Source organism: Saccopteryx leptura, chromosome 1, assembly GCF_036850995.1.
Source record: "Saccopteryx leptura isolate mSacLep1 chromosome 1, mSacLep1_pri_phased_curated, whole genome shotgun sequence".
Lineage (NCBI taxonomy): Eukaryota > Metazoa > Chordata > Mammalia > Chiroptera > Emballonuridae > Saccopteryx > Saccopteryx leptura.
The window spans coordinates 324,556,769-324,578,808 of NC_089503.1; the positions used below are offsets into that span (position 1 = coordinate 324,556,769).

The window sequence follows — 22,040 nt, forward strand, 5'->3', positions numbered from 1 at the left end:
AAGTCAGGACCTAGGCTGCGCACCCAGTGTGTCCGCTGTAAAATTCACCTCTGATGGTCCCAAAGCACAGAGGTTGCCAGTTCAGTCTCTGGTCAGGGCACAGACAGGAGCAGATCAATGTTCCTGTGTCTCTCATGCTCTCTCCCTTCCTGTCTCTTAAACCAATAAAATAAATGTTTTAAAAAGGTTTGTAAATGGAACAAAATATCATAAGAAACCTCGAATAACCAAAGTAATCCAAAGGAAAAAAAATGAAACTGGTGGCATTGCAATACCTGACTTCAAACTAGACTACAGAGCCACGATAATCAAAACAGCATGGTACTGGCAGAAGAATAGACAGACCAATAGAACAGAATAGAGAACCTAGAAATAAAGCCACATATATATGGTCAGTTCATCTTTGATAAAAGAGCCAAAAACACAATGGAGAAAAGAAAACCTCTTCAATAAATGGTGCTGGGAAAATTGAAAACCACATGCAAAAGAATGAAACTTAACTACAGTTTGTCTCCTTGCACAAAAATTAATTCAAAATGGATCAAAGACCTAAATATAAGATTCTGAAACAATAAATTACATAGAAGAAAACATAGGTACTAAACTCATGGACCTTGGCAGTAGAGAACATTTTATGAATTTGACTCCAAAGGCAAGGGAATAAAGGCAAAGATAAATGAATGGGACGACATCAAAGAAGCTTCTGCACAACAGAAGAAACTGTCAACAAAATAAGTAGGCAACCAACTAAATGGGAGATGATATTTTCAAACAACAGCTCAGATAAGGGGCTAATATCCAAAATATATAAAGGACTCAGAGAACTCAGCAACAAACAAGCAAACAACCCAATAAAAAAATGGCAAGAGGATATGAACAGATCCTTCTCCCAAGAAGAAATACAAATGGCTAACAGATATATGAAAAAATGCTCATCTTCACTAGCTATTAGAGAAATGCAAATCAAAACTACAATGAAATATCACTTCACACCTGTTAGATTAGCTATTACCAACAAGACAGGTAATAACAAGTGCTGGAGAGGCTATGAAGAAAAAGGAACCCTCATTCACTGTTGGTGGGAATGTAAAGTAGTACAACCATTATGGAAGAAAGTATGCTGGTTCCTCAAAAAATTAAGAGTAGAACTACCATATGACCCAGCATATGGGTCTACTGGGTATACATTCAAAAAACTTGAAAAATGGGTACGTAAAGACACATGCACCCCCATGTTCATTGCAGCATTGTTCACAGTGGCCAAGACATGGAAACAGCCAAAATGCCCTTCAATATAGGATAGGATAAAGAAGATGTAGTACATCTATACAATAGAATACTAGTCAGCCATAAGAAATAATGACATAGTACCATTTACGACAACATGGATGGACCTTGATAACATTATACTGAGTGAAATAAGTAAGTCAGAAAAAGCCAAGAACTATATAATTCCATACATAGGGGGGACACAAAATTGAGATTCATGGACATAGATGAAAGTGCAGTGGTTACCAGGAGGAGGGGAAGTGAGGAGAGGGAGGGGGTGAGGTAAAGGGGGGAGGCTTAAAGAGAAACAAAATACAGAGTGACAGAAGATGATTTGACTTTGGGTGATGGGTATACAGCATAATCAGCTGTCTAAATGATGTGGAGATGTTTTTTTTTTAATTTGTGTACTCTGATTGACCAATGTCACCCTGTTAAGTTTCATTGTCTAAATTAATTAATTTTAAAAAATTTATAAAGATAGTACAACAAAATTTCAGTGTAATCTTTACCCAACTTCTCCTAATGTTAACATCTAGCCACAGTACAGTGGTACCTTGAGATATGAGTTTAATTCATTCTGTAACCGAGCTCGTAAGTCAGTCAACTTGTATATCAAACAAATTTCTCCCATTTAAAATAACTGAAATAGATTTTATCTGTTCCAGCCCTGTGAAACATCCCCAAACCATCCTAAATTATGAAAAAAAACATGTTTTTAATTAAGAAACACACATGTATACTTTACCAATGCATAACAAAATATATGAAATAAAAGAAAAAAGTGTTACTTAGTACTGTATTCTTATCTTGGAGATAGACGAGTGCAGCTAACGGAGGTGAATGGCGGAGGAGGAGGGGAGGGAGGAAGGGATGCAGGCACTGGAGACACATAAATTAAAACTGCACTTTCTTAACAGTAAATTTAAACTAAAACTGCATTTTCTTTACTTTAAACAAAACTAAAACTGCATTTTCTTTACTTAAAATTAAACCACAAAAACAACTATAAAAAATGCACTTTCTTATGCAAATCAAAACTACAATGAGATACCACCTCACCCCTGTTAGATTAGCTATGATCAACAAGACGGGTAATAGCAAATGTTGGAGAGGCTGTGTAGAAAAAGGAACCCTCATTCACTGTTGGTGGGACTGTAAAGTAGTACAACCATTATGGAGGAAAGTATGGTGGTTCCTCAAAAAACTGCAAATAGAACTACCTTATGACCCAGCAATCCCTCTACTGGGAATATACCCCAAAACCTCAGAAACATTGATACGTGAAGACACATGTAGCCCCATGTTCATTGCAGCACTGTTCACAGTGGCCAAGACATGGAAACAACCAAAAAGCCCTTCAATAGAAGACTGGATAAAGAAGATGTGGCACATATACACTATGGAATACTACTCAGCCATAAGAAACGATGACATCAGATCATTTACAGCAAAATGGTGGGATCTTGATAACATTATAAGGAGTGAAATAAGTAAATCAGAAAAAAACAAGAACTACATGATTCCATACATTGGTGGAACATAAAAATGAGACTAAGAGACATGGACAAGAGTGTGGTGGTTACCAGGGGTGGGGGGAGGGAGGACAGGGGGAGAGTTAGGGGGAGGGGGAGGGGCACAGAGAACTAGATAGAGGGTGGCGAAGGACAATCTGACTTTGGGCGAGGGGTATGCAACATAATTTAATGACAAAATAACCTAGACATGTTTTCTTTGAATATATGTACCCTGATTTATTAATGTCATCCCATTACCATTAATAAAAATTTAATTTAAAAAAAAAAAAAATGCACTTTCTTAACTTTAAACTTAACCTAAGCTTAACATTACGAATTTTTTATTTAATCATCACCTGTTTTTGCCTTTTTGGCTGCACTTTCGGCACTTTCACTTGCAGGACTTTTGAATAAAAATCTATCCAAAGAGGTTTGCTTTTGCCTGCCTTTTAAAATGTTACGGAAATGTGACAAACAAGTGTCATTAAAAAGTGCTGAAGCACAACCAGTTGAAACTTTTTCTGGGTGTTTCTTTTCAGTGAAACTTGAAAGCTTCTCCCACATTGCCAGCATTTCTTTAATTTCACTTGTAGAAATCACTTCCTCCGACTCTACCTCCTCCTCACTACTAATATCTTGCAGAACCTCCTTATGTTGCATCATCTGTAGCTCCTTCAACTTCTCAGTTGAGAGCTCCTCCTCATGTTCCTTGACGAGCTCATTTATGTCACCCTCATCTACCTCCAGACCCATCGACTTTCCGAGGGACACAGTCTCCTCTAACGCTTCTACCTCGGTCTTGGTCTCTGGTTCAAATCCTTTGAAGTCCCTGTCTGCAACAACATCAGGCCATAACTTTTTCTATGCCGAGTTCAAGGTTCTTCTTGTGACCTCTTGCCATGCCAAGTCAATAATGCGTAAACATATCACGATGTTTTAGTGATCTTTCCAAAACTCTCAAAGGGTTAGATTTGTATTCTCAGTCACCTCAAAGCAGTGGCGGAACAAGTGCTTTGTGTAAAGCTTTTTAAAATTGGAAATGACCTGCTGATCCATAGGTTGCAAGATGGAAGTCGTGTTGGGTGGGAGGTAGAGGACTTTCACGAATTTGAACTCATTGAGAATGTCATCTTCAAGACCAGGTGGGTGGGTTGGAGCATTTTCAAAGATTAGTAATGCTTTCATTGTGAGTTTATTTTCTTGAAAATATTTCTTCACTGCAGGATCAAAGATGAGATTTACCCATTCAATAACTGCCGTGTAACCCATGCCCTAACATTGGCATGCCACATAACCTACAGTTTTTCTTTTAAGAATCTTGTGAGTCTTAAAGGCTCGAGGATTTTTGGAATGATACACTAGCAGTGGCTTTACTTTACAGTCACCGCTAGCATTTGCACACAATGCAAGGGTCAGACGGTCCTTCATAGGTTTATGGCCTGGCAGCTTCTTTTCCTCTGCGGTGATGAAAGTCCTCCGGGACATTTTTTTCCAAAACAATTCTGTTTTTTCACAGTTGAACACTTGTTGGGGGATGTAGCCTTCCTTTGCGATAAGCGCAGCAAAATGCGCGATGTACTCCTCAGCTGCCTTAACGTCAGCACTCGCAGCTTCACTATGCCTCACCACCGAGTGGATGCCAGATCTCTTCTTGAAATTTTCAAACCAGCCATGACTTGTCTTAGACGTATCTTCTGCTGCCTCTTTTGAGGTTGATGGTTCTTTCTTCTTCAAGTCGTCATAAATAATATAAATACATGCCTTTTCACATATTACAGTGTCTGTCACTGTATCTCCTGCCAGCTCTTTCTCTTTCACCCACACCAGCAGAAGCTTCTCCATTTCTTTTTTTGTTTGTTTGTTTGTTTTTGTATTGTATTTTTCTGAAGCTGGAAACGGGGAGAGACAGTCAGACAGACTCCCACATGCGCCCGACCGGGATCCACCAGGGGCAACGCTCTGCCCACCAGGGGGCGATGCTCTGCCCCTCCGGGGCGTCGCTCTGCCGTGACCAGAGCCACTCTAGCGCCTGGGGCAGAGGCCAAGGAGCCATCCCCAGCGCCCGGGCCATCTTTGCTCCAATGGAGCCTTGGCTGCGGGAGAGGAAGAGAGAGACAGAGAGGAAGGAGGGGGTGGGGGGTGGAGAAGCAAATGGGCGCTTCTCCTATGTGCCCTGGCCGGGAATCGAACCCGGGTCCCCTGCATGCCAGGCCGACGCTCTACTGCTGAGCCAACCGGCCAGGGCCGAAGCTTCTCCATTTCTTCATGGATATTTGTCCTTAATTGGAACAGAATTGTAGTTCCTTTCGCTGGACTTGCACTTTTGATGGCATCCTTTTGTTTAAAGATGGTACAAATTGTAGATGTATTGCGGTCGTACAGCCTTGCCAGTTCAATCACTCGTACACCATGCTCGTGTTTTTCTATTATTTCTTGCTTTACTTTTTTTTTTTTTTTTTTTTTTCTTTTTTTTTTCTGAAGCTGGAAACGGGGAGAGACAGACAGACTCCCGCATGCGCCCGACCGGGATCCACCCGGCACGCCCACCATGGGGTGACGCTCTGCCCACCAGGGGGCGATGCTCTGCCCATCCTGGGCGTCGCCATGTCGCGACCAGAGCCACTCTAGCGCCTGAGGCAGACGCCACAGAGCCATCCCCAGCGCCCGGGCCATCTTTGCTCCAATGGAGCCTTGGCTGCGGGAGGGGAAGAGAGAGACAGAGAGGAAAGCGCGGTGGAGGGGTGGAGAAGCAAATGGGCGCTTCTCCTGTGTGCCCTGGCTGGGAATCAAACCCGGGTCCTCCGCACGCTAGGTTGCTTTACTTCTATTGACATTATTCTCTTCTTCTTCTCACCACTGTCCTTTATACTCACTTTCTTCGGCCCCATGATAGTACACAAAAAAGTTAGTAAAAAATGCAAAAATGATGCAAGAACGAATACAGCGCACAAGATTTGACTTGATTCTGCGGGTAACATGTGAGAAAGAACGAGATGCTGATGTTGTGCTGCTGATACTGGACCCGTGCGCTAATGCGCTAACTAGCGGCAGCTTCCCGAATCACAACTTGTATCTCGGAATTTCGCTTGGATCTCAAACAAAAATACAGACCAAGTCGCAGCTCGTATCTTAAAAAAAAAAAAAAATGTGTATGTTGGTCTGCTCGTATCTCAAGGTACCACTGTACTAATTTAGTCCTTAACTACAGAGCTCATTCAAGTATAATCAAGTTGCATTTTATTTCACCAGTGCCTTTCCTCTGGATCAGGATCCTCCATTGCATTTAGTTATTGTGCCTCCTTGACTTTCATGACCTTGGCACTTTTGAAGAGACTGGCCAATTGTTTTATGGAATTATCCCTGTTTGAGTTTGCCGAATGTCTAATGTTTCTTCATAGTTACATTGGCGTTACATGTATGGGCAGGAATCCCACAGGTGTGATGTTTTGTCTCTCAGTGTACCATCAGGAAGCCTGTGACCAGGATGTCTCATTACTGCTGACGTTTCCTTGGCACACTTGTGGTGGTGTCTGCCAGGCTTCTCCATTGTAAAGTTACTTATTTCCTTTTTATAATTAATAGATATATTGTGGGAGATACTTAGAGATTTGGGATTATACAAATATCCTGTTTTTCATCTTACTTTTCTATATTATTTTCAGTATCCATTGGTGAGTTTTGTCTGAAAAAATGACCGTCATGATTTTCTATGTCCACCATTCCAAGAATTTACTGTAAAAAAGAACTTCCCCTTCTCCTTCATTTATTTACTTTAGTTATTTATATATGTATGTATGTATGGATTTATGAGTGTTTGTTTTCTTCTACTGGGTAAAAATCCATTACTATCATTCATTTTGCTAGCCACATTGTCTCAGAGTCCACACTGGTGCTGCTCACACTGGGTCCCGTGTTCCTTTGACATCCCCCATCATTTTGCAAACACCACCTTGCATTTCGGCATCTTGTACTTTGCCCCTGCCCCAGCCCTGGAATCTGCCATTTTTCCAAAGAACTTTGGTTCTTTTTATTAGAGAGTAGTTTTAAAGACTAAAAGTCGAGCACTTATTGACTCCATCTCTACCTCGGTGTCTTTGCCTCTAGACTCCACTCAGTGAAAAATATTAGAAAATAGAGATATGTATACATAAACATCTATATCTACTTGTGTATCTATTTAGAAGTGTGTGTATGATTATATGTGTGTGGGAGGGATGTGAAAAATGTTTGTAATTCATAACATTGTGACTTCATTCTAATGCCTCCAATTTTAACCCAACACCAAAGGCTTCATTTTATACTTCTCCATTTTTTAATTTATGACTCCTTCCTCTACCCTTAAGAAACCTGGCTTTGCCTGACCTGTGGTGGCGCAGTGGATAAAGCGTCGACCTGGAATGCTGAGGTCGCCGGTTTGAAACCTGCACTTGTCTGGTCATGGCACATATGGGAGTTGATGCTTCCTGCTCCTCCCTCCTTCTCTCTCTCTCTCTCCTCTCTAAAATGAATCAATAAAAAAATAAAATAAATAAAATAAAAAATTAAAAAAAAAAAAAAAAAGAAACCTGGCTTTCCTTAATCAAAATATATTTACTTATTTTCTCAATTCTTGCATACTTCTGATGTAGTTTTAGAATTACCATTATTTCTGCAAAACATAAATTTATTAACTAGAGTACAATAGCTGCTGTAGTTCTCTTTTGTCTTTAGGTATAGAGGCTCTTTTATTGTGTACATTTACAAGTATACACTCTTGCCCTTTCACTTGTTTCTTTTACAAATTTTTGTCATATTATTTTATAACCTTCCTTAGCTTAACCATTTATAACATTAAAAATTCTTCTTAAGCATAATGACCGCATAGTAGACATGTGAAGACACGAAGGTTATAGTTTCTTAATGAGTTCCCTGTTGTTAGATATTGTGTGTGCAATTTTCTTTTATTATATATTATAAGCATTAGTAGAACCTTCTTAAATGTTTGCTTGGCTTTTCAGAAATCATCTAGAAAGAAACTTAGTTGTACAGAGACGGCAACCTGCTTTATATCCTGAATCTTTTATTCCTGCAATTTTTTTGTAAGATTGTGATAAAAGTAAGCAAGGGTTAACCTTGGAAAATTTGGGGAGGAAATTAAGAGTGGATTAACTTTTCCATGACTGATTGACCATTTTAGTGATTGTACGCTATTCTCATTTGATGAGTGGATACTGTTGGCCTTAGAAAGCTTAGTTCAAGGAGTTTTTTAAGCTGCAGCTATGCTGGCTGATTGAAAATTATATACTGCCCTCATAGGACGCCAGCATGACCTTATGTTATGCGAATGGGACTCAGTGGTTCCAACTTTTACTATAAGCTCAACTCTGTCCTATTTTCATGTAGGCCCTTAAGCAAGTCACTTACCCCCTGGTGTCTGAGTAAAAATAACACCTTACAAGACCAGGGCAGTAGTGGTAATGTTTCTAGAGTAAACAACAATTTGAGTACTCAGAGAATTATATCTGTCTTAGCATCCTCATTCTTAGTTCTTTTAGTTCCTTGTTTTCTCATAATCATTTAATTATGAAGTTTTTGTTACTCTCTTTATTTTCTAGAAATATACATTTTACATGAGCCATTATTCAGATTATGAAAACTCCAATTTTGATTAACCATGCCCTTTATAATCTTTTACAAAGGAAAACATAGTTGTTATAGTGGTATTTACTCTGGCTTAAATTCAGAATATACACTATAGCCAGCCTTCTCTTCCTGTACCCATTTGAGGTTAGATTTAAAGGTCATTTGTGTCAATTTTTTTACTTAAAGTGTTTTTGTCATGGTTGCTTTTAATATTTTTCTGTTAACTAGCATTTCCATTCCCATTCCATCCAACAATTTTTTTTTCAGAGAGAGAGAGAGTCAGAGAGAGGGATAGATAAGGACAGACAGACAGGAATGGAGAGAGATGAGAAGCATCAATCATCAGTTTTTTGTTGAAACACCCTAGTTATTCATTGATTGCTTTCTCATATGTGCCTTGACCGTAGGCCTTCAGTCAACCTGCTCGAGCCAGCGACCTTGGGTCCAAGCTGGTGAGCTCTGCCCAAACTAGATGAGCCCGCACTCAAGCTGGCGACCTCGGGGTCTTGAACCTGGGTCCTCTGCATCCCAATCCGACGCTCTATCCACTGCGCCACTGCCTGGTCAGGCTCCACCCAACAATATAAGAGTAAAAATTTTCTGTACATATCTCAATTTTTAATCTACTTAGAATATTTTAATTCATAAATTAAACAGCTATGGAATTGATTATATTTACCGTTTACCTTTGAGACCCTCTTCCTGATTATGTTAACTCTAAATATATATGTTAGCTTTTATGGAGAAAAATTACAAATAAGAAGTATCAGAAATTAAAGTGACTTGTATAAATGTACCAAATTTGATGGCGATAGCTTGAACTTTTGTCTGGTGTTTTGATTAGCTCTCTGCCTCACACTATTTTTTCTCAAAGTGCAAAGAAATTGGTGTTCAAAGAAGTTAAAAAACTTACAGGTGATTTGCTGAGGCTGTCCCTACTGAAACCAAATGGAGACCTGGACTTTAAATCTTGCCATAGTATCTCTGATCTTCTCTAAGAAATGCTATAAGTTTTTACATTAAAAGCATTTTTATTTACATGAAAAACAATATAAATACAATTCTAAGTCAAATAGTGTAAGTGTTCCCTTCTGCAAAGATAGAGTTTAAAATTGTAATTATGGTCTAGTCAGAATTTGTTTTAAAATGTGAGAATTTAACATGAATTTCCACTTTTTTAAAACTAAGAATTTTTAAATAACTCCTTATTTTTAACATGTACTCAAATCATGTCCCTTTAATTACTCTAGTTCCCTTTTCAGTAGTCTGTCTATAATTAACTTTAACCAATTTCTTAGAGGACCTTGTTAATATGGTTAATATTTGTAATCACTTTATTATATCACTGTACAGTGTCCATTTGATAGGCTAGCTGTTTGTTTGTTTCTTTTGTATCAACTGCATATGATTCTCCTTAAGGGTTTTATATTATGCTAGAGAGACCATGAATTAATTATTTACTTCTCCACATTCTTTCCTAAAAGTACGTACAATAATTGGAAATAATGAAGGAAAGATGAGATTGCTGATACTACCATCAGAGAAAGAAGAGTGCCTACATAATTATAAGATGACCCTCTAATAAATAGTATATGCACACTAGAACAACCTGTGCATAAATAAGTTTATTATTGAAATATGTATGTACACGCTTGATGTTCCTCTTTTTTCTTGAACGTTTACCTTCTCTGATTATGTTAAGTTTTTGGCTTCTTTCTCTGGTTATTCACCACTACCACTAATAGGGCGCCCCTGGGGTTAGCCTTTGTCACTGATCCTTTTTTGAAAATCTTCAAAGTTTTCATAGTAATAAGCAATCTCAGAGATTCTTTGCTCCAAAATATGGAGCTAGCAACTTCCCAAATGATAGCAAATATATCCTCTTAACTATTGAAGAGTGTAAACTTATTTATTCTGCATACCAAGAAGCATGTTTATATAGATTAAATTGATGCTCCACTCCCCTGATGGAAGTAGACAAAGGCAAACCGGGGGACCTACCTTGGTAATAATATATGTGATTCAGTGCCTGAAAGGAAGCTCTTTAAGTTAGGAGCTATGTTCTCGTGGTTTTCATTGTTTTATAATTCTTGCATCTAACTGTAGTATAGAAGCTGTGTTTCTATATTATGTTCCATAGTGCCAAAGTCTTTTTGAACTACTGAGTTTCTGGTCTTCTCTTTCATACTTGAAAAAATACGTAGGTCATCTACTATTCAAATTAATAAGCTTGCTCAATTGTCATAAAAGATGCTGGTCAAAAATTAACTTTTATAAGCTACATAAATAAAGGGAAGAAAATGTATGAATTGGATTTGTACACTTTCCTTCATTCGGAGAAACTTCTTAAATTTGCAGAAACAGATCTCTTGAAATTTATTGATGGAGTTGTTGTTTAGCCTAACTTCAGAACAATACTTTGACATCTTTATAACACTAATAAACTTAAAGTGTGTTACATGTCAAATAACTAGTGTTATTTTTTTTTCTATAACCCATAGCTGTTCAAAAACAAAAATTACATCTTCAACCTATTTTTAAAAGAACTTTAAATAATAAGATGCATATGCATGGCCATATTAGGTTCTGAGTATAGAAAAAATACAATAAGCAAAAAAAGATAAAATTAATAATATTTTTATTGATTTAATTCTTTTAACTGAGAAATACTGTGACTATAGCTGGTTCTATAATGATCCCCACTTGTAGCATATTTGATAATGCCAGAAAAACAATCATAAAGCATATTTGATAATAGCAGAAGATAGAACCGCCATGGAGCAAGGCCATGGAGCAAGGCTGATGTAACCTTTGAGGATGGTTTACTTGTGGGTGCACTAAGCACAGGCTCCACGGGTTGTCAATGTATTGAGGAATGTCGATGTCAATTAAATGAACAAGTTTTAGAATCGTAGGGTCAAATAGTTAGCAGTGAAAGTAGTGCAGGTATTGCCAGCCTTAGCAAAAGAAGTACTTGGTCAAGTCCTTCATCCAGGACTTGTAAGAAATGTTTTGGTATAACAAATGGTAAATAAAATCTCCTACATATTCTTAGTAGAATCCTTTTATATTTTTTATTGCCTATAATTGGACCAAATGAAAAGATTGTCTTTAGGTGGAGAGTATAGCGCCATCGGCTTCAGAAAACTTCTTCAGATTATTTTGAGGAAAAGATAGGTGGATTATAAGTAAATAATTTATAAACTTCCGAAATTAGATTATACATATTTAGCAGTTCACAATTTGAAGAGTTAACTGCTACAACTCAAGTCTTTAAAGGACTCTAAAATGAAAATTACAGTATTCAGTTTCTAAACATATCTTCTATAGGTATGTTTTAAGGACTGTTAACACCATGCGCCTGCATTTGGGGAATTTTGTACCATCCAACATATGCTGGAAGTTTATCAATAACTATTTATAATGTCACTGAGAGTTAAGGTGACTTGGTCATAATTCTTGGCACACAGTAGATCTGTGTGTCGTGGGTGAATGGGTTAAATAAATATCTCACTTTTTCCTGGCTAGTTTTTTCTTAGGAGTGGATTGAAAGGGCGATTTATTGTGTGACGATTCTCATAATGTTTTTAAGATTAGCTGCCAAATCTGAATTGTCTACCAACAAATGTAGTCTGTTGTAAACATTAGCGTGACCTTATCAAATTCATAGAGGCGGGGAAGTCTAATTCAGGCTGCTTTCCTGGCCAGACTGCTAGGAGCTCATATCCTGCCATAGGAGCCTGATGGAGTTTTATTAATGGATGGCTATTTAAAGACAAGTAATTCTAAATGAATTCAATCCTGAGTGATTATTCTTCCAAGTGCAAAGGTCCACACTAGGGTGCAGAATTCTCATCCAAAATAAAGATACATTTTAATTCCAGAGTAAAACACACAAAACACAACCTAAAACAAAGCACCATTTCCTATTCCAGAAGCAACACAGAGCTGATTCATTAACATTTCCAAAACTAACACAAATGTGTGGATTTTGAGGTGTTAAACACCTTTACTTACTCTTAATGATTTACTGGCAATCTCCCCCCAAGGACTCTAATATAATTTGGAAGGCTGTTTCCCCCTGGATGACTCTACCTGTAAGCTTTTGTATGACAATTCGGTGATGGTTTAGTGGTGATAGATGCTATTATGAAGTATCCTTCTGCCCCCAGCTCCTCCCCTCATACCCACATAACAACCCTTTTCCCGATTGGGGCTGTAGGAAATGAGTAATGCTTAACCCATTTGTGTGATCAATTCACTTAAGCAGCTACTGTGAAATGTTAATCACAACTTTAATTTGTACTGCATTAGCATTTTGATTAACTTGTAGGCTTGCTAGAGCACTTGAAGCACTTTTACTCATAGTTACAACTCGGAAATGACTTTTTGATTAATTAAGTTTGTTAGATAGCAGCTGAGCTTTCTGAATGCTAACCTTCTGGGGGTAAAAGTTCAGGAGAAAGTTACTGTGAACAACTGTTGCTATTGAAAAAGATTCTTATAAATGTACTTACAGCTTTTTAATTATTGACAAAATATTGTATCATTATTTACAAATGCCCTGAGCCTTTAAAGGAGTGTGTCATTCTGTCAAGAAAGCTTTTTTCAGGTTTTCCCATCATTGTAAAACTTCTGGGAGCTCTTGAACCAAAAAGTGCATTTCCAAACAACTAATGTTTTAACAAGCTGTCTAAGATGAATTTCCATAGTTCTCTTTAAAATAAACTATATCTTAGAATAGTTAGATTTACAGAAAAGTTGCAAAAATAGAACAGAGTTCCTATATATTCCTTACCATTTTCCTCTATTAATCTGTTGTGTTATTATGGTACTTTTGTCACAATTAATGAACTGATATTGACACATTATTATTAACTGAAGTCTATACTTACTCAGAATTGTCCGGGTAACTGAATGTCCTAGTCTAGGATCTCATATAAGATACCACGTTACAGTTGTTACTCCTTAGGCTCCTCCTGGCTGTGAATCTCTCAGACTTCCATTTTGATGATCCTCGCATATTACTTTGCACTCTCATGATATTCCATAAATAACAACTTGGTTTTTATAAATTAATGAAAATATTTTTTCTCATTCTGGACTAAATAAATCTGTCTCTTAAACTCTGATAGTAATTATCCTTACGTCATTTAATTTGAACAGAAGTAGCAACATTGTCTAGCCATTCAACTTTTGTCATTATCTTAGTTTCATGTGATTATTGTAATCCCAACACTGTCACTGCATACATTAGGATGGCTTTCAGGAGACGGGAAGGAGAAAGGGTGCAAGTCTACGTGCGTGCTGCGGGGCAGAGACTGTAGCCACCATGTATACACCCTACAGGCGCATCTTGAAGGCACTGAGAACTAAGTTCACAGACTATTTGGGTGGCATTTTTTGTTTGGGGATTTTTATTTTTAATTAAAGTATTGTTGACATATATTAGTTTTGGGTATACAACACAGTTAACTCGACATCTTTATACCTTATAAAGTGATTACAACAATTCTAATAACCTTCTGGCACCAAACAAAATTATTACAATATTATTGACTGTATTCCCTATGTGTACAATATGTCATCATTCACAGACTTCTTTAACTGAAGTTTAGAAATTTTTTAATATTGGACCTTAGATCTAACTTGTTATCTACCTGATAACGTACCTCTTAGTGTACATTTAATGACACAGTTTTTGTTTTTGTGGCCTAAGCCAGTAATTCTAATTCCTTCCAATGAAGTTGTCTTAATTTGTGGTCACAGTGCTCCAAGTTTCTGTTTACCATTGGATTATTTAAATCCAGAATTCATCTGTGTTTGAAAAGATCTTTAATGCCAGTATATCAAATATAAGATGTAGTTATAACTAAATGTTAGATTTAAGTAAATTTAAATTTTTTAGGTTTTCAAGAATTGCGTTGACAAAATTTGTTCGGAGACAATGAGATAATTTTATCTGGAGTTTGCATTTTTCTGTTATGTTAGGGAAGAGGAAAGATATAAACCACTTTAAGACCTCCTTGAAATAAGACAGGCCCTGACTGGTTGGTTCAGTGATAGAGCGTCGGCCCGGTGTGTGGATGTCCCAAATTACAATTCTCAGTCAGGGTACATAAGAGAAGTGACCATCTGCTTATCCTCCCCTCCCCATTCTCTCTCTCTCTCTCTCTCTCTCTCTCTTTCTCTCTCTCTTTCTCTCTCTTCCCCTCCTGCAGCCATGGCTCAGTTGATTCAAGCATGGCCCCAGATGGGCAGAGCATCGGCCCCAGACAGGGGTTGCCTGGTGAATCACGGTCAGGGCACATGCCTGTTTATCTACCCTCCTTTCACTTGAAAAAGAAGAAAAAAGAGAGAGAGAAAGAAGACAGTATATGTAAATCATTCAGAAGTAGTATGTATAATGAGCACAGATATGAAATTGGAAAACCAAGATTAAGTTTTAGTTTTATCTCCCTTTATTGATGTGATTATACAGTCACTGAACTTCTGTGAGCCTGTTTCTCCACCTGTGAAAAGGGAATAAATACTAATACCTGCCTCATGCTAGTATTTTAAGGATTAAATGAGAGGTGTTTAGGAAACATTTTTATAATCTGCGCTTACTATACAAATATTTTTAACACTATATGCATTTGTCTGTACAGTTTGATTTTATACAGTTCAGTTTGGGACTTTTCACAATAATTCAATAAAGTTTATTTTATTTGATATAAAATAGTTTTTTTAAGTATATTGCATTTTTAAGTATAATCTAAAATAGCAGAAAATAAGAAAACTATCTGTAGATTTGGATTAATCTGTCCTTTGCAGAAAGAGTAACACCACTATGAAAATGTGGTTGAATTAAGGAATTCTAGAAATTGATTCAAAATAAATATTGAGGGCATGAAGTCTATTCAAGTCATAAAGCATGGCTTTTGCTTTAGTAGCCTTACTGTACAAAAAATTTCCTTCCAGAGAGTGTCCATATTCTAAACTCTACTTCTTTTTGTTTGTGAGGGTGAGAAATAGAATTGGTTTTTGTGATGATGGTGGTGGTGGTTATTGTGGTTGTTGGTTTTTACCTTTGCATAAAGCCAGGTACTTCTTAAGTACCAGAAGTTCTTAAGTTTTCCACCAGTTCCATTTGAGGATGAGGTCTGGGGTGTGTGAATGTAGTAAGTGTACGTCTCATTGTTTTTAGCCTCTCCCACCCCCCTCGTCCATCTCTTTTTTCTTTTTTACTCTTCCCTCTCTTGTCTCTTAGTCAGACCTAGGCAGACACACACACCACATCAATTCTTCATTCCCTCGGAAACTCCTAAGCTGGCTAGTTGTTTTCATTTCTCCAGTAATAAAAGCCTGCCTCCTCAGCTCTCTCCAACCACATCTTTCCTTTCAAATTTCATGTTGTTTTACTGTCAACGTGTGTAAGATTTGTCAGCTGTGTACCAAATTCTAGGTCTCTTTCCTCACCTTCCCCAAACACCAGCTCTATCCCAGTCATCCCAGCCTTGCAGTCATCATAGTGGCTTTAGTATATCCCCTTTTCTATGTCATAATTGTATGCATGCACCAGACTCTTCCACTCTTAATGGTTACTGTATTCAAACCACATTAGCTGCCACTTTCATCATATCACCTTCTGGCTCTCCTCTCTGATCACAGCATCTTTACATCAGCTAAACTGAGCATTGGACTTGGAATCTCATCTATCCTTTCCCCATCAATTAATTCAGTCCCTTATGGCTTCACTTGCCACCTTAAATAGTTTGGCTCTAGAGTTGACCATTTCAGCGGTGATGTCACCAGCAACCCAAAATCTGTCACCTCTCTATGTAACCATCAATATATGAATTCTCTGCTTCCTGCTCGCTTCAGCACCATATGTACTAAAATTGAATTGCCTGCTTCAACACCCAAAATAATCATAGTCATTATTGCTGGAAAAGAAATCATAAAACATGGCTAGTTGTTCTCCAGTGCCTAATTGTTTCTAATAATTTCTATAATTATTGTTTCAAAGTCATGCTGCTGAAACTCAGTGCTGTGCTAGTTTTTGTTTACATCTTCAGTTCCCCCAGTACTTCCTCCAGACCTTTCCCAGCTCCTTCACAGTTCACCTTCTCGCAGCAAGAAAGCTCACCTCCAGCTGACAGGTGACTGAGACCCTGCAGTGTGAGTGCCATCAATGTTCTTTTTCTTCACCGCAAAGCTGGCCTCCAGTGACTGTGACTGTGAGGTCTTCAGGGACTAGCGGAAGCTCTTTTTTGTGTGGCCTGCACACGTTGGTGGCAGCAGCCTCCCCCTCCTCCTCTGATCCCAGGAGGGTCTTTTCTCTCTGCAGCCTATTCTGTGCTCAGTATGTGCTGCCTTCTTTTTTTACTTAGATTTTCCTGCCTCTGACTTCAAGGATATTACAGTCCACCTGGAAAGATAGAAAGTAAACTTTATAAAAATAAGTTACAGTATAGTATGAGTAGGTTGGTATTTCATTGATGAAAGAGTAAAGCTTATAGAAGACAGATACAAGCCTAATCAAACTCCTTCATTTTTCAGATGAGAAAAATGAATACCAGTGGTTAAGTGATTTGCCTAAAGTCTTTCAGTTAATTTAAAGGCACATATCTAAGCTGTCAGGCCAAGTCTCTCCCTGGTATACCATACCATCTTCATACCAGTGTCATGTGTTTTATGTCTGTTTATACGTCTTTCAAACATAGTGTTTGTTTTAAGCATTGTCTTATCAGAAGAGCTTCTCAAAGTTCCATTTTACCTGGCAGCACATTATCAGAGGATCTTATGGTCTAATACAGGACCCCTGAGACTCTCACACAACATTCCTTGCATCCTGGACATTATAGGCAGTGTTCTGTTCTGGTCAGAAGTAAGCACTTTGCAGTCAAGCTCCCCAGCATTTGAATCCCAGCTCTACCCATTTACCAGGACTATGTATCTTTAGTCAGGCATGGTTTTTTTAACCTCTGTGAGCCTCAATGTCTTCATCTGTATAATGGGGTTAAATTCAATAACTTACATTAAATGGTCAGCAGAATGTATGACAAATAGTACACGTTTAACAAATGACCGCTCTAATCACAAGTATTTCGGTAGTGTCCTGACAGTACCTTAGACACCCTCACCCCTTTACCCTCCCTGTCTTTCTGTTCTCCTCTCCTGGTAATCCCCACTCTGCTAGCCGCACCTCTGCCCAGAGCTGCTCAGTTTAACTCTTTCGGCTGCCTGCTCTGTGCTCCGGATCTTGAAGTCCGTACTCCCAGCCCATACCCTCTCTCCAGATCTTATTTTTACCTGGACTTCTCAGGTTTTATACTGGCACCTTAGTTAAAATGTGTTCAAACCAAACTCATCACCTACTCTCCTATAAATACATAGCAGCCCTACAGTTTGTGTTATTTATGATAAGGTTTTAATTGTGTAATTTTTATATATGAATACTGTACTGTAAATCAGATTTGCATTCTGTCACAGCTGGACAGGACAAGGAACTGTGAGTTTAACTGATTTTGTAGGAGAAAGTTTCATGCACAGAATCAGCCCCCATCCATTTGTTACCTATGCAGTACTTAGAACCCTATTAGCTTTGCCTGGTAGGTAGCAGGCCAAGTAGAAAGTGGACTGGCGGTAAACAGGAACCGAACATTTGCCTACTATTAATGCTCAGCTGGTAAAGAATGACCGCAGTCTGTCTCCTCAGTGTACTGAAACAACCTTTGGCTGTTCAGTATTATATATCCGTAAAGCACTTGGAGGTAAACTGGGGGAATGAGCCATCACTGTTAGCAAAGCCAGCCCCACTTTAGAGAGGAGCAAATACCTGTTAATCCTTATCTACCAAGAAGACTGCTACCATAAAGGGCAGTGAGACGGAGGGAGTCCATCCCAGGCTCAGGCCACCAGGACCCTCACGCCCATTTACAGGGCCCATTCCTTGGCCGTGGCCCCTTCAGGTATGTACCTCGGAACAGTAGTGTGGCTTGTTTGAGACCCAAGGCCACACACCCACTCTGGCCTGAGCCGCAGGGTCTGTCTGTGGCCTTTTCCCTGGCTCCCTTGTACTTGCACATCTCTCCTAGTGAGTGTTCCGCCTGCTCCATGCCTCTGCGCCCAGCCTGGCGTGCCCTGCCCCTTGAAGGCCTGTACTGCTCAGCGTAGCAGTCAACACCGACAGGCCCAAAAGACATTTGTTAGAAAGAACGGACTGTTTTAGTTCTTCATCATAGAAGAACTTTAAAAATAGGTACCTGTTTATTGAGATCTTCTGTGTTCCAGGCAGTATATTAGATACCTTCTATGTACATTATTTTATTGCACCCTCATAGCACCCCTACAAGGAGGGATAATACCTCTATTAAAAATGAGAACTCTGTCATGGTGGAGTTAGGTGAGTTCCCAAAATTTACACATAGTAAGTAGGACAAAATTAGGATTCAAACCTATGGCTATCTGACAAAGTTTGTGAACCCCCCCACAACTCTGCTGCCTTTGGGAGATGTGCAGTAACTTAGGCAGCTGTTGTTATCATCGTAATTGAATTTTTACTAATAAAAGCAGTATTTTTTAGTGCACTGTGCAAAGAGTAGAGTGGCAAAGAATATTTCTAGATTCTTGCTGTCAAGGAGTCTTGTCATTTAAAGGCAGATGTGTAAACAAAGAATCACAATAGGATAATGGTGGCATGTGTCAGGAGCAGCAGACACATGGAAAAAGAAGTCCCTGCAGTCCATCTGGAAGAATCAGGGAGACTTCACAGTAGGAAGTACCATTTGAACCAGACTGACAGGATGAACAGGAATTTCTAGGTAGATGAGGTGAGGGAGCAGTGCTTGTGGAAAGAGGGCATTCAGAGCAGGGGCAAATGTGGGGGAGTAGCAGCGATTTAGCAGTGCTGTGGGAAGAGGCCAGTGCTGTGCCAAGAACAGCTGGATCACAGGGTGTTCACTGTCATACAGAGAAGCTTGTCAGAGCTTTTGTCCTCTGCACAGTGTGAAGCCATTGAAGAAATTTAAGCAGAGAAATAACAGGATCAGGGTTGCCTCTGTGAAAATTTACTTTTGTAACAATAAAAAACTATGAATTGAAGGAAAATTAGATGAGAATGAGAATAAAGGGGTATTGATAATATTTCAGCTGAGTTGGTGAGGGTCTACCCGAAGACAGTGCTGGGGCAGGGGGACAAAGAAAGCAGGGCCCCTGGGGGGAGACGGAGCAGAAACTGAGTGACCCAACGTGGTTCATCACGTTTGAGTCATCGCAGAACCTTTATCGTACCAGATTCTTGATCTCCCCACCTGACTTCTCTCTAAATTAAAACAAGATAAATAATAGTTTTCAATTCATGTTATGGCTTTTCATTTATTTCATGTATGCAATCACTTTGCATGATTTTTTACATTTTCACATCTGGATCACACAATGAAAAATTGTGGGGAAATCTCATAAATTTTATGCAATCTTTCAACTTCGTCATGAAAACTTCAAAGATAAAGACATATGGTTCATCCATCCAGCTCTTCTAGTTTGTGGGCTTTTGGTCTGGAATTTATTCCCAGTCAAGTTGTAATGTAAAATCACCATAGTTACTCCACATTACAACTTCTAACATCATCATCATACTGGATTAGATATAATTATTCATTCCTCTTTTCCTTTTCTTTTCCTTTAGAAAACTCAAGAGTTGTGACTTGTGAACTAGGGCTTTTTTTTTAATCTGAGTGATGTCCATCATGACCTGCTTGTCTCATGCACTTCAAAGAAAGGCACAGTGTTTTTAATCAGCTCTGCAGAGAAATAGGAAAGTAGAAGTAGCTTTTTTCCTGATTTATGAACATGTACATTTGTTCATGTGCACACATTGCTGTACACACATACACATAAATATAAATCTATATATTGTACCAACACTCAGGCTTTATGATGTATAATTAGTAGACTCATGGTGCCCAAGATCAGTCTGACCATTCTGCTGCAGTAACCGAATCCAAACCCCTCGAGCTCTTCCCCCGTGATGTATAGAAAAAGACCACAGATTGGTTTAGACAGATGCTTTTAAAACTTATTTCACATTTTGTAAATTAAGAACATAGAATAGGAAATTCAGAACTTCAAAGAAAAATGTGTCTTCCTCAGTGGAACTAAGCAGTATGACTAATTTTGCTATAGAGATATTTATCAGAAACCTGAATGTTCTTATAGACTGGTGTCACCACATTTAACTTATAAATTTTAAAAATTATAATTTTACTAAAATAATATACTTTAAAATTATTTCTAAAAATATGCTTAGAGATTTTGTATAACATTTGATAAATATGTATTTTACTATTGGTGAAATATTTACTAATCAATATCATTTTAAGCACATAATAGGTGCAGCTCCTTTCTCTTACTTTCATCTATTTATTTCCCAAAACAAAAGAGAACACCCCTCAAACTGTATAAAGGAGCGGCTGTGAATCATATTAACTTATGTGTCCTTAAGTCAGCATTCTCCAGAAGCTAATTTAATTGAAATAGCTTTGCCTGTGTAAACTTCTCCTCTGTTTAACTAAGATTTCACTGTTTAGTTTTTGCTTTAAGCAAATACAGCATTTGTTTATCCATAAAACATTAGATTAAATGTATAGACTAATATGAATAACTTCTCATCATTTCACACGCTTTGCTGGCTAGTCGCCACCTTTGCTAGTGTGTAGTATATTATTTCCATTGAAAACCAGGACTCTGGCTTTAGCCTTCTTTTTGGGGGAAATATATTTTTGATGAGTTAACTTCCTGTCACCTTACCATTATTGATTTTAAATTTGGAAAAAACTACCTGCAATTTACTCTTTAAACGTAGCTGCTACTGCTCTTGGTACAGCGAATTAGATAGCTATTTGCTCTCAAAGGACACTGAATTTTTCTCTTGGTTTTATTCTTGTGAGCCTCTGTTATCTGGCTATCTGCTGCCCCCCAAAAGCTAAATGCTTGGCACTTTGTAGGAAGTGCTGTGCAGTAAATGAAGTCGGAGCTTGTTGATTCCCTTTAATCTAACTATAATTTATTTTCTGGGTTTTATTTTAATTATACATTTAGAGGTAAAAGGCTTGTTGTTTTTTGTTTGTTTTTCAATACAGCTGATGTCAAATTCCAGTGAAGAGGGCAGGTGTTATGCTATTCTTGTAACCTGTGCATTTTTCCTGTTCAGGCAATGCTCGATGTGGCTGCCAATCAGGGCTGGCTGGTGACTGCCCTGAACATCACCAGCCTGGTTCAGATGGTGATCCAGGGCCGGTGGTTAAAAGACTCCTCTCTTCTTACAATACCAAACATAGAACTCCACCATCTTCATATTTTCAGGTAATTGGTTTTGTTTTCAGTGCAAATGGTTTTTAAATTTCAAAGCATTATGTTCTTTATATGTGCGGTCACTTGATTTTCAGGTTGTTCCTAGACTACTGATTCTTTACAGTGATAATACCCCTGCTTACTAGAGGGAGATGTGACGTAGTGATGTAATGTTCTCACTTGGAATTTGATCCTGTCCCAAGCTGAACCACACTTCATTTTAGCCTTCTATTAAATTGTTTTTCACTTGGCAATCTTGGATACATTTCTATTTTAACTGTTTATTCCTTTACAAAA

General features: G+C 38.3%; 1 protein-coding gene across 1 annotated transcript in view; it reads left to right on the forward strand.

The window, feature by feature from the left end:
• ASCC3 (activating signal cointegrator 1 complex subunit 3) overlaps positions 1-22,040 on the forward strand; it is a 351,207-nt gene that overhangs the window by 320,669 nt on the left and 8,498 nt on the right. The window contains exon 38 of the mRNA XM_066358816.1: positions 21,604-21,755. Within this exon, the coding sequence (XP_066214913.1) occupies positions 21,604-21,755 (152 nt within the window). The remainder of the gene's footprint in view (positions 1-21,603; positions 21,756-22,040) is intronic.